Genomic DNA, 12,783 nt, shown 5'->3' with positions numbered 1-12,783 from the left:
CCCCGATACCCCGTTATATACCCCTCCCTGTAAACCCCGATACCCCGCTGTATACCCCTCCCTGTAAACCCCGATACCCCGCTGTATACCCCTCCCTGTAAACGCCGATACCCCGTTGTATACCCCTCCCTGTAAACGCCGATACCCCGTTGTATACCCCTCCCTGTAAACCCCGATACCCCGTTGTATACCCCTCCCTGTAAACCCCGATACCCCGCTGTATACCCCTGCCTGTAAGCCGCGATACCCCGCTGTATACCCCTGCCTGTAAGCCGCGATACCCCGCTGTATACCCCTGCCTGTAAGCCGCGATACCCCGCTGTATACCCCTGCCTGTAAGCCGCGATACCCCGCTGTATACCTCTCCCTGTAAACCCCACCTAGTATAAACCCAATACCCTCTTTATATACCCCTCCCTGTGCCCCCCTAAAACCCAATACCCTGTTATATATGCCCCTCTGTAAACCCAATGTGCAATTATATGCCCCTCCCTGTGCCCCTATATAAACTCAACTTCACCTTATATACATCCCCAATATAATTAAAAAATGCACTTTATAACCCAATAACAGCTCCCCATGCCCTTGACATACCTCTCATTTGTACTTCTTCCCCAGTACGCCCTGATATGCCTCCTTATATTCTCCCAATATACCCCTATTCAATACCCCACAGGTACGTACCCTCCCCCTAAGGGGCACGACTGGCAGTTTAATGTTTTAGGGTAATGATGCAATGGGAAGGAGAGAAAAGGACGGACAAGAGAGGAAGGGTAGCAGCATTTTTGGTTAGGGAAAATATTACAGCTGTACTTCGGGAGGATGATTCTGGGAATATGTCTAGTGAAGTTAGAAAGGGATGATCACCTTGTTAGAATTATAGTATAGATCCCCCACCCCCAATAGTCAGCAAGAAGTTGAAAAGCAAATTTGTAAAGAGATCGCAGATATTTGTAAGAATGGTAGGGATGTAATGGCAGGGGAGTTTAACCTTCCAAATAGATTGGGACAGCCATAGCATTAAGGGCTTGGATGGAGAGGAATTTAAGTGCATACAAGAACATTTTTGTATTCAGTGTGTGAACATACCTACTAGGGAAGGTGCAAAACTTGACCTACTTTTGGGAAATAAGGCAGGGTAAGAGACTGAGGTGTCTGTGGGAGAGCACTTGGGGGGCAGTGATCATAATTCTGTTAGTTTTAAAATAGCTATGGAAGAGAATAGACCCGATCTAAAAGTTAAAGTTTTGGAGTAAGGCAGATTTTGACGGTATTAAGCAAGAGCGATCTAAAGTTAATTAGAAGAGACTATTCACAGGTAAAGGGACAGCTGGAAAGTGGGAGGCCTTCAAAAATTGCATAGTGAGAGTCCAGAGACAGTATGTTCCTGTTAGGTTGAAGGGCAAGGCTGATAGGTGTAGAGAATGTTAGATGACATTGAGGAATTGAGGCTCTGATGATACTGATGACTGATTTATTGTCACGTGTACCTAAGTACGGTGAAAAGTTTTGTTTACAAGCAGTACAGGCAGATCATACTAAGCTCTAGTCAAGAAAAAGGAGGCAAATGGTAGGTGTAAACTGCTGGGAAGAAGTGAATATCTCGAGGAGCATAAGGGCAGTAGGAGTATCCTCAAGAGGGAAATCAGGAGGGCAAACTGGGCTAAGGTGAATCCAAAGAGACTCTTAAGAATACATTAAGGGCAAAAGAGTAACTAGGGAGAGAATAGGGCCCCATAAAGATCACAAGGTCATCCATGTGAGGAATTGCAGGAGATGAGTGAGATACTAAATGAGTAGTTCATGTCAGTATTTACTGTGGAGAAGCATACGGAAGCTTGAGAACTTGGAGAAATAAATAGTGATATCTTGAAAAGTGTCCATATTGCAAAGGAGGAGATGCTGGATGTAATGCATAAAGGTGAATAAATCCCCAGGACCTGATCAGGTGTACCCTAGAGGTTTGTGGGAAGCTAGGGAAGTGATTGCTGGGCCCCTGGCTGAGATATTTGTATCATCGATAGCGACAGACGAGGTGCCAGAAGACTGGAGGTTGGCTAATATGGTGCCATTATTTAAGGAAGGTGGTGAGGAAAAGCCAGGGAACTACAGACCGGTGAGTCTGTGGGTAAATTGTTGAAGAGGATTCTGAGGAACAGGATTTACATGATAGTCAACATGGCTTTGGGCATGGGAAATCGTGTCTCACTAACTTGATTGAGTTTTTTGAAGTGACAAAGAAGATTGATGAAGGCAGAGCGGTGGACGTTATCTATATGGAATCAGCAAGGTGTTTGACAAGATTCCACATAGTAGACTGATAGTAAGGTTAGATCACATGGAATACAGGGAGAACCAGAGAAATACAAAATTGGCTTTAAGGTAGAAGACAGAGGTGGGTAGTGGAGGGTTGCATTGGGGTCTGGAGGCCTGTGACCAGCGGTGTGCCACAAGGATTGGTGCTGGGTGCACTGCTTTTCATCATTTATATAAATGATTTGGATGTGAATGTTAAGGAGATATGGTTAGTAAAATTGCAGATTACACCAAAATTCTGTGTAGTGGACACAGTGAAGAAGGTTACCTCAGAGTACAGTGAGAGCTTGATCAGATGGACCATTGGGCCGAGGAGTGGCAGATGGAGTTTACTTTACATAAATGTGAGATGCTGCATTTTGGAAAGGCAAATAGGGCAGGATTTATACACTTAATGGTCAGGTCCTGGGGAGGGTTGCTGGACAAAGAGACCTTGGAGTTCAGGTTCATAGTTCCTTGAAAGTGGAGTTGCAGGTAGATAGGATAGTGAAAGATGTTCTTAAACTTGAAAAGGTTTAGAAAAGATTTAATAGGATGTTGCAAGGGTTGGAGGCTTTAAGCTATAGGGAGAGGCTGATTGGCTGGGGCAATTTTCCCTGGAGCATCAGAGGCTGAGGAGTGACCATACAGAGGTTTATAAAATCATAAGGGGTATGAATAGGGTGAATACCAAGGTTTTTCCCCAGGGTAGGGGAGTCATAAACTAGAGAGAATAGGTTTAAGGTGAGAGGGGAAAGATTTTAAAGAGACCTAAGGGGAAATGTTTTCCAAACAAAGGGTGGTACGTGTATGGAATGAGCTGCTAGAAGAAAGTGATGGAGGCCGGTACAATTACAACATTTAAAAGACATCTGGATGGGTATATGGATAGGAAGGGTTTAGGGGGATATGGGCCAAATTCTGGCAAATGGGACTAGATTAATTTAGGATATAAGAACATAAGAACTAGGAGCAGGAGTAGGCTATCTGGCCCTTCGAGCCTGCCCCGCCATTTAATAAGATCATGGCTGATCTTTTTTGAGACTCAGCTCCACTTACCCGCCCACTCACCATAACCCTTAATTCCTTTACTGATCAAAAATTTATCTAGCCTTGCCTTAAAAACATTCAGCAAGGTAGCTTCAACCGCTTCACTGGGCAGGGAATTCCACAGATTCACAACCCTTTGGGTGAAGAAGTTCCTCCTGACCTCAGTTCTACATCTGCTTCCCTTTATTTTGCGGCAATGCCCTCTAGTCTTAGTTTCACTTGCTAGCGGAAACAACCTCCCTGTCTCCACCTTATCTATTCCCTTCATAATCTTATTTGTTTCTATAAGATCTCCCCTCATTCTTCTGAATTCCAGTGAGTATAATCCCAGCCTACTCAGTCTCTCCTCATAATCCAACCCTCTCAACTCTGGAATCAACCGAGTGAATCTCCTCTGCACCCCCTCCAGTGCTAATATATCTCTTCTCAAGTAAGGAGACCAAAACTGCATACACTACTCCAGGTGTGGCCTCACCAGGACCCTATACAGCTGCAGCATAGCCTCCCTGTTTTTAAACTCCATCCCTCTAGCAATGACAGACAAAATTCCATTTGCCTTTTTAATTACCTGCTGAACCTGCAATCCCACCTTCAGCAATTCATTCACAAGTCCCTCTGTACAGCAGCGTGCTGCAATTTTTTACCATTTAAAACATAGTCCATTTTGCTGTTATTCCTACCAAAATGGATGACCTCACACTTATCAACATTGTACTCCATCTGCCAGACCTTTGCCCACTCACTTAGACTATCTATATCCCTCTGTAGACTTTCAGTGTCTTCTGCACACTTTGCTCTATCACTCACCTTAGTGTCAGCTGCAAGTTTTGACACACCACACTTAGTCCCCAACTCCAAATCATCTATGTAAATTGTAAACAATTGAGGTCCCAACACTGATCCCTGAAGCACTCCACTAGCCACTGACCGCCAACCAGAAAAACACCCATTTACACCTACTCTTTGCTTTCTACTGGTCAACCAATCCTCTATCCATGCCAATACATTACCTGTAATACCGTGCAACTTTATCTTATGTAGCAGCCTTTGGTGTGGCACCTTGTCAAATGCCTTCTGGAAATCCAGATACGCCACATCCACAGGTTCCCCATTGTCCACCATGCAAGTAATGTCCTCAAAGAATTCCACCAAATTAGTTAAACCTGACCTACCCTTCATGAACCCATGCTGGGTGTTTCCAATGGGACAATTTATATCCAGATGTCTTGCTATTTCTTCCTTAATGATAGATTCAAGCATTTTCCCCACTACCGAGGTTAAGCTAACTGGCCTATAGTTACCTGCTTTTTGTCTACTTCCTTTTTTAAACAGTGGTGTCATATTGGCTGTTTTCCAATCTGTGGGAACCACCCCAGAGTCCAGCGAATTTTGGTAAATAATTACAAGTGCATTTGCTATTTCCCCCATCACCTCTTTTAGTACCCTGGGATGCATTTCATCAGGGCCAGGAGACTTGTCTACCTTTAGCCCCATTAGCTTGCCCAGCACTGCCTTCTAAGTGATAATGATAGTTTCTAGGTCCTCGCCTGCTATAACCTTCTTGCCATGAGTTTTCGGCATATTATTTGTGTCTTCCACTGAAGACTGACACAAAATAACTGTTTAATGTCTCAGCTATTTCCTCATTCCCAGTTATTAAATTGGCCTTCTCATCCTGTAAAGGACCAATGTTTACCTTCGCCACTCTTTTACGATTTATATATTTATAGAAACTTTTGCTGCCTGTTTTTATATTCTGAGCTAGTTTACTCTCATAATCGATCTTACTTTTCTTATAACTTTTTTTGTGGCTTTCTGTTGGCCTTTAAAGATTTCCCAGTCTGCTAGTTTCCCACTACTTTTTGCTTTTTTGTATGTGTTTTTTTTCAATCTGATACTTTCCTTTATTTCCTTAGACATCCAAGGCTGGCTCTCTCTTTTCCTACAGTTCTTCCTTATCACTGGAATATACTTCTGTTGAGCACTGTGAAAAATTGTTTTGAAAGTCCTCCACTGTTCCTCAATTGACCCACCATAAAGTTTTTGCTCCCATTCCATCTTAGCTAACTCCTCCCTCATTCCTTCATAGTCTCCTTTGTTTAAGCACTGGACATAGGTACTGGATTTAACCTTTTCACGCTCCATCTGTATTTTAAATTCGATCATACTGTGATCGCTCCTTCCGAGAGGATCCCTAACTGTGAGATCATTAATTATTCCTGTCTCATTACACAGATCTAGATCTAGGATAGCTTGCTCCCTCGTAGGTTCCATTACATATTGTTCAAGGAAATTATCGCGGATGCATTCTATGAACCCCTCCTCAAGGCTGCCATGACCGACCTGGTTTGACCAATCTACATGTAGATTAAAATCCCCCATGATAATTGCTGTACCATTTTTATATGCATTAGCTATTTCTATGTTTATTGCCTGCCCCACCACGATGTCATTATTTGGTGGCCTATAGACCACACCTATCAGTGACTTCGTCTTGTTATTCCTAATTTCCACCCAAATGGATTCAACGTTTTGTTCAGTAGAACCTATATCATCTCTCACTACTGCCCTGATATCAACCTTAAAAATCAGATCAACACCACCTCCCTTACCTTCCTGTCTGTCCTTCTGAACAGTTTGATACCCCTGGATATTTAACTCCCAGTCATGACCAGCCTGTAACCATGTCTCTGTAATGGCCACTAAATCATACCCATTTGCCATGATTTGCGCCATCAACTCATCCATCTTGTTTCGAATGCTCCGAGCATTCAGATAAAGTGCCCTTATGCCAGTTTTTGCACCTTCTTTTTGGGTCCTATTACCTCCATTACTAACAGCTCTTGAGTTCTCCTTCCCTTTAACTTTTTTCCTAATTTTCAACCGAGTTGAAGCTTCCTCGTCACTTGCTAACCTGCTGCTTTACGTTACATTAATTGTTATTCTCCCTCTACGCTCACTTCTCCCTTCCCCCCCACTTACTAGTTTAAAGTCCTATTAACTACCCTACTTACCCTTTTCGCCAGAACACTGGACCCAGCCCTGTTCATGTGGCGTCCATCCCAGCGGTATAAATCCCTCCTGTCCCAGAACTTATGCCAGTGCCCCATGAAAAGGAAACCCTCTTTTCCACACCACTCTTTTAGTCACGTGTTTACTTCCCTGATCCTCGCCTCCCTATGCCAATTTGCACGTGGCTTGGGCAGCAATCCAGAGATTATGACCCTTGAAGACCTGTTTTTTAATTTTGTTCCTAGCTTTTCATAATCCCGAAACAGGTCTTTTTTCCTAGTCCTCCCTATGTTGTTGGTACCTACGTGGACCACAACAACTGGATCCTCCCCCTCCCTCTCTAGTATCCTCTCAAACCGGTCAGATATGTCTCGCACCCTGGCACTGGGCAGGCAACACACCATGTGGGATTCTCTATCCTGCTTGCAAAGGATACTGTCTATCCCCCTGATGATGGAATCCCCTACAACTATAGTCTGTCTTTTTGCTCCCCCCTCTTGAATGGCCTCCTGGACCCGCAGCCCTGTTACTCATCCACGCAGGGAGCAAGTGCCTCATACCTATGGAACAATGTCAAGGGCTGCGGCTCCTGTGTTCCTGTCTGCAGGATCCCTCTATCTGCCTCACTTGCAGTCACACACTGCTGTCCCTGCCCGCCGATCGAATTAACATTAGTTAATCTACCAGGTGTGACTGCCTCCTGGAACACAGCATCCAGGTATTTCTCCCCCTCCTGGATGTGCCGCAGTGTTTGGAGTTCGGATTCCAGCTCATCAATTTTGAGCCGGAGCTCCTCAAGCAGCCAACACTTGCTGCAGATGTGGCCACTGCCGTTCTCAATGGGATCAGCTAGCTCCCACATCATACAGCTACAACACATCACCTGGCCTGCCATCTCTACTTAGTTAATTATTTAAAATTAATTAGTTTTTTTTAGTTTTGCAGTGTTTTCTGCACCAGTAAGTTTACTCCGTTAAATACTCAAACAGACTCCAGCCTTGCCTTCCGACCCGCTCCCAGAGGATTTGGCAACTGGGTGACCATCCCGAAAGATAACAGAGATGAGGGAAAAAAAAATGCAAATAGCTTACCTGCTCACCACACTTAGTCGTTATTATTAGGTTAGAGGAGGTGGAAGGGTGGGAGACACTATGCGTGTATTGTCTTGGGTATTAGTTAACTCCCAAATTTATTGGGTGGAAGCTTACGTTCCCAGGCTGCCCTCACGCTTTCTCCCGGACTCCCGCCGCTGAAACAACTGAAAGGCCACAGTCATGCGATTTAAGACTTTTATAATCGAAAAGCTTACCTCCCCAGGCTGCCCTTACGCTTTCTCCCAGACTCCCGCCGCTGAAACAACTGAAAATATCTGGTCAGCATGGATGAGTTGGACCGAAGGGTCTGTGTCCGTGTTGAACATCTTTATGACTCTAATATAACCCTCTCCTAATATCTCTGTATAAACTTCAATACCTTTTTATATGCCCCACAATAAACCATTCACCTATATTCTCTCCCAATAAACCCTTTTATGCTCTAAGTACTCCATTTATACATCCCTTATGTACCTCTCCCTATGTATATGCGATATGTTCCACTCATGTGCCATGTATTTGAATGGAATTTGAAGACAATCTATTTGAGGATGCCATTTTCGACAGTTTATTTAGTACTTGTTGTACTCTGTGTTCTGTCCCTAGTGGATGGCAATTACTGTTTGACCTGTGGCAGCGACAAAACTCTAAAATTGTGGAATCCACATCGAGGAACACTCCTGAAGACCTACAGTGGCCATGGATATGAGGTTCTGGATGCTGCTGGGTAAGGCTACTCTGTCACTCTGTCCCCAGTTTACACAGTGTGCAGGCTGACCTTCATAGGTTCGCTTATCCATGCATCATTTATTGCACACCTTTTCACTGGCACCACTTTTCTGTGTTTTTAAATGCTTCCTGTTTGGGGTAACTGTGCACACTGCATGGTGATTAGATTTGCGGGTAATGTAAAGATATACTGCTTGTACATTCCACTCTGTTCAGTATTTGTGAAAATCACCAATTGCAACATTCACCGGGAATACTTTCCTTGCGACGGTCACCCAGTCCAAAGTATAATGTTTCCCCTCTCCATCAGGTGTTAGCAGCATCTTAGTCCTGAGCCCTTGTCTTCCCAGAGACACAGCTTCTACAGCAAGACATTGACAAAGCTGTAGAAATTGATTTGATGGACTGTATGGCCTTGTTTACTGAACTGGTTAATTTTCATCATCACCTACCCTGAAACACTGGTTTACCTTTTACATTTCTAATAGCTTTGATATTGATGTGACCCCCTTCCCCCAGCCTGTGCATTGCATGCCTTTTGCCTTCAGGGTCAGCTGGTCATCCACCCAATGACCTTTGCCCTTGTGTGGGATGTGGGGTCTAGCATCATGCTGAGGATTTGTACACCTTCCTGCTGCAAATTCCCTTTTATTGGCTTGATTTCTCATCTCCCTCAGATCCTGCGACAATAGCCAGATTTGCTCATGTGGATCCGATAAAACTGTTGTCCTCTGGGATGTGGCTACAGGACAGCTGGTCCGGAAATTCAGGGGTCATGGAGGGGTAAGAAAGCTGTTTAGTAAATAAATGGAACACTAGAAGATCTTGAGGCATAAACAATCAAAGGTGTTCCCTGCTGGAAGTGTTATAGTGCTCGGGGCAGACACAGAGACTGGGGGGACAGTCAACATACTGACCGTTTGCTATCTCCTGCTACTGTGGAGTTGTGATCAGTGACTCTGCCTATAGCCTTCCCACCTCCACCTCATATTGCTCCCCCCTATATCTGCAGCAAGTGTTTGCAGCTTGAGCAACTCCAGCTCTGAGGTGAGGAGCTGGAATCTGAGTTGCGGAGATAGCACCCTTGTCAGGGAAGTGGGGAGTAACCTGGACGTTTCTCCAGAGGGTGGTCATATCCTTGCATTACTTGGTCTGTGATCAGGAATGGGAAGGATGTGGTTGTGGCTGAGCCAGGTTTGGGAACCTGTGGGGCAACTCTTGAGGAGCCTTTGTCCTTGCAACTGTCCAACAGTTACAAGGAGTGGTCGGGAGTGGAACAGCAGGAGGATGAGCAAAGTGACCAGGACAACTTAGCACAGGGACCTGTTCATGCTGAGGGTTTGAGGGGTTTGGGAGCATGGCAAGAGGAACATAGCTGTGGTAAAGGACAGTATATTCAGGAGGATAGATACAGTTCTCTACAGCCGTGAGCTTGAGTCTCGAAAGCAATGTTTCCTGCCCAGTGTCAGGGTTAAGGACATCTCCTTGGGACTGGAGAGGAACCTGAGTGGGAGGGGATGGATTCCGCTGTCATCCCCATTGGGACCTGTGACATTGATAGGACTGTAAACTAAAAACGGGCTCAGGGTAATTAAAATCATGGAGTTAAATGTATGGGGGAGGAATGGTTTCAGTTCATGGGGCACTAGCAGCACCACTGGAGTAGAAGCAAGTTGTTCTAGTCAGACAGAACCACATTGGGACCACTGTCCAGGCAAATCATGTAACTAGGGCTAGAGAGAATGCTTCAAACTAGTTAGAAGAGGGGAAGGTTAGGAGAGGGGGCCCCTGTACGCTTACGAAGCAAAAAAAAGATATAATTTCATGGCAAGTATTTTAGAATGATACCCAGAGTGGGACAGGAAGGAACAGTGTACTAGAATAAGACAAAGCAGCAATAGGCCAAAGCTGGGATAACAAATTGTAAAATGCAAAATTAATGGCTGTTTACTTAAATGCATGTTGTATTCGGAACAAAATAAATGAATTACTGTCACAAATAGAGGTTAATGGATACAATCTTACAGACATGGTTAGAAAGAGACCAAAGCTGGGAACTGAATATTCAGAGGCATTCAGTGACATTTCCGAAGGGAAGGTGGTGGAGCAGCTTTGTTAGTAAGAGATGGAATAAGTGCGATAGCAAGAAATAATCTTGGATCAGAAGATGTAAAATCCATATGAATGGAGGTAAGATAAAATAGAGAAGTAGACTTTGGGAGGGGTAGTTAATAAGTCCCTAACAATGGCTATTCTGTAGAACAGAATGGATCAGGAGATAAATGAGGGTATGTGAAAAGGCAGTACACTAATCCTGGGTGACATTAATGTTAATGCAGATTGGGAAAATCAATTTGGCATTGGTAGCCACAAGGAAGAACTTGCAGAGTATTCAGCACAGTTTCTGGGAACAATATGTTGTAGATCCAACAGGGATCAGGATATTTCTTTAGGAATAGGGCTCGTGTTAGTTGGAATGGAGTGGGCAAGGAGTTCAGCAGAAAAGCTGGTTGAGATGCAATGGCAGACATTTAAGAAAATAGTTCACAATCAACAATGAAGAGATACCCCAATGAGGGAAGAGGAATTTGGAAAGGGAATAGACTAGTCATGGATTAACCACTTGAAGTGAAGGAAAGTATCAAATTCAAAGAAAACAAAATACAACGTGGCAGAGATTAGTGATAAACCAGGGGATTGGGAAAGTTATAAAAGTGGTTGCAAATAAAAGAGGGAGAAAACAAAACAAGAGGATAAATAGCAAATCATTTAAAAGGGACAGTAAGAGCTTCTTTAAAAATATGAAAAGGGAGAGACCAGGCATCCGAGAGAAAGAGGGTCAGGAAATAATAATGGGCAAACAGAAAGTGGCAGAGGAGTTGAGTAAGTACTTTGCATCAGTCTTCACAGTGGAGGACAGAAACAGTATTCCAAAAATACTAAATAATCAAGGGGCTAACGGAAGGGGAAGGAGGAAATAAACAGAAAAAAAACTGTCACTAGAGAAGAAGTACTTAGGGAGTAAGCTCCACATGGTCAGGAAGGTGAGATCATATCCAGAGTGAGACACTGCCTGAGTGAGTATATAGTTTGGAGAATTTCGAAGCAGTGTGGGAATTCAGTTCAGAGGGAAATGAGATGCTTTTTGCTTTTTTCTTTGGCTCACAGTTTATAAAGTTTGTTTAAACAGGATAAACTGAAGCCTCAGATCAGGGCCCAGCTCAAAAGAGTGGCATTACAGGTAAACCAAAAGTTCATTGCTTGGTGATAGCTACTAATTTGATTGCTTGTTACCGGTTACTTTCAGGTTGAAGGTAAACAGGAAATATTTACAAGCTACAAACTGAAAGACCAGTGCAACATTTTTAAAAGTCAAATTAAGAACTAAATAATTAAAATATAGATGCCAGGCCAGGCGATGTGTTGTAACTGCATGATATGGGAGCTGCTGGACCCCATTGTGGTTCATAGATGTTTCAGTAAGATCAGGGAAGGTGGTAAAAGAGGGGGAGGTGTGGCATTGTTAGTCAAGGACAGTATTACGGTGGCAGAAAGGACGTTTGATGAGGACTTGTCTACTGAGGTAGTATGGACTGAGGTTAGAAACAGGAAAGGAGAGGTCACCCTATTGGGAGTTTTCTATAGGCCTCCGAAAAGTTCCAGAGATGTAGAGGAAAAGATTGCAAAGATGATTCTGCATAGGAGCGAAAGTAACAGGGTAGTTGTTATGGGGGACTTTAACTTTCCAAATATTGACTGGAAACGCTATAGTTCGAGTACTTTAGATGGGTCAGTTTTTGTCCAATGTGTGCAGGAGGGTTTCCTGACACAGTATGTAGATAGGCCAACAAGAGGCGAGGCCACATTGGATTTGGTACTGGGTAATGAACCAGGCCAGGTGTTAGATTTGGAGGTAGGTGAGCACTTTGGTGATAGTGACCACAATTCGGTTACGTTTACTTTAGCGATGGAAAGGGATAGGTATATACCGCAGGGCAAGAGTTATAGCTGGGGGAAAGGCAATTATGAGGCGATGAGGCAAGATTTAGGATGCATAGGATGGAGAAGGACACTGCAGGGGCTGGGCATAATTGAAATGTGGAGCTTGTTCAAGGAACAGCTACTGCGTGTCCTTGAGAAGTATGTACCTGTCAGGCAGGGAAGAAGTGGTCGAGCGAGGGAACCGTGGTTTACTAAAGAAGTTGAATCTATTGTCAAGAGAAAGAAGGAGGCTTATGTAGAGATGAGGTGTGAAGGCTCAGTTAGGGCACTTGAGAGTTACAAGTTAGCTAGGAAGGACCTAAAGAGAGAGCTAAGAAGAGCCAGGAGGGGACATGAGAAGTCTTTAGCAGGTAGGATCAAGGAAAACCCTAAAGCTTTCTACAGGTATGTAAGGAATAGAAGAATGACTAGAGTAAGATTGGGGCCGGTCAAGGACAGTAGTGGGAAGTTGTGCGTGGAGTCCAAAGAGATAGGAGAGGCGCTAAATGAATATTTTTCGTCAGTATTCACACAGGAAAAAGACAATGTAGTCGAGGAGAATACTGAGATACAGTCTATTAGACTAGACGGGATTGAGGTTCATAAGGAGGAGGTGTTAGCA

At 44.0% G+C, this 12,783-nt stretch overlaps 2 protein-coding genes across 3 annotated transcripts in view; one reads left to right on the top strand and one right to left on the bottom strand.

Annotated features, from left to right (window-relative positions):
- Nucleotides 1-12,783, bottom strand: part of gtf2f1 (general transcription factor IIF, polypeptide 1) — a 152,325-nt gene that overhangs the window by 13,614 nt on the left and 125,928 nt on the right. The gene's annotated exons all lie outside the window — the stretch shown is intronic.
- Nucleotides 1-12,783, top strand: part of wdr83 (WD repeat domain containing 83) — a 31,380-nt gene that overhangs the window by 287 nt on the left and 18,310 nt on the right. For both annotated transcript variants that reach the window (XR_007265744.1, XM_048617923.1), the window contains exons 2-3: nt 8,058-8,178; nt 8,858-8,963. Coding sequence is in view for 1 of the 2 variants with exons in the window: in XM_048617923.1 (XP_048473880.1) it covers nt 8,058-8,178; nt 8,858-8,963 (227 nt within the window). In the remaining variant the exon portion in view is untranslated. The remainder of the gene's footprint in view (nt 1-8,057; nt 8,179-8,857; nt 8,964-12,783) is intronic.

Source organism: Rhincodon typus, chromosome 38 (assembly GCF_021869965.1).
Source record: "Rhincodon typus isolate 14 chromosome 38, sRhiTyp1.1, whole genome shotgun sequence".
NCBI lineage: Eukaryota > Metazoa > Chordata > Chondrichthyes > Orectolobiformes > Rhincodontidae > Rhincodon > Rhincodon typus.
The sequence above is the reverse complement of the archived record's forward strand: the minus strand, read 5'-3'. Positions and strand labels throughout refer to the sequence as shown.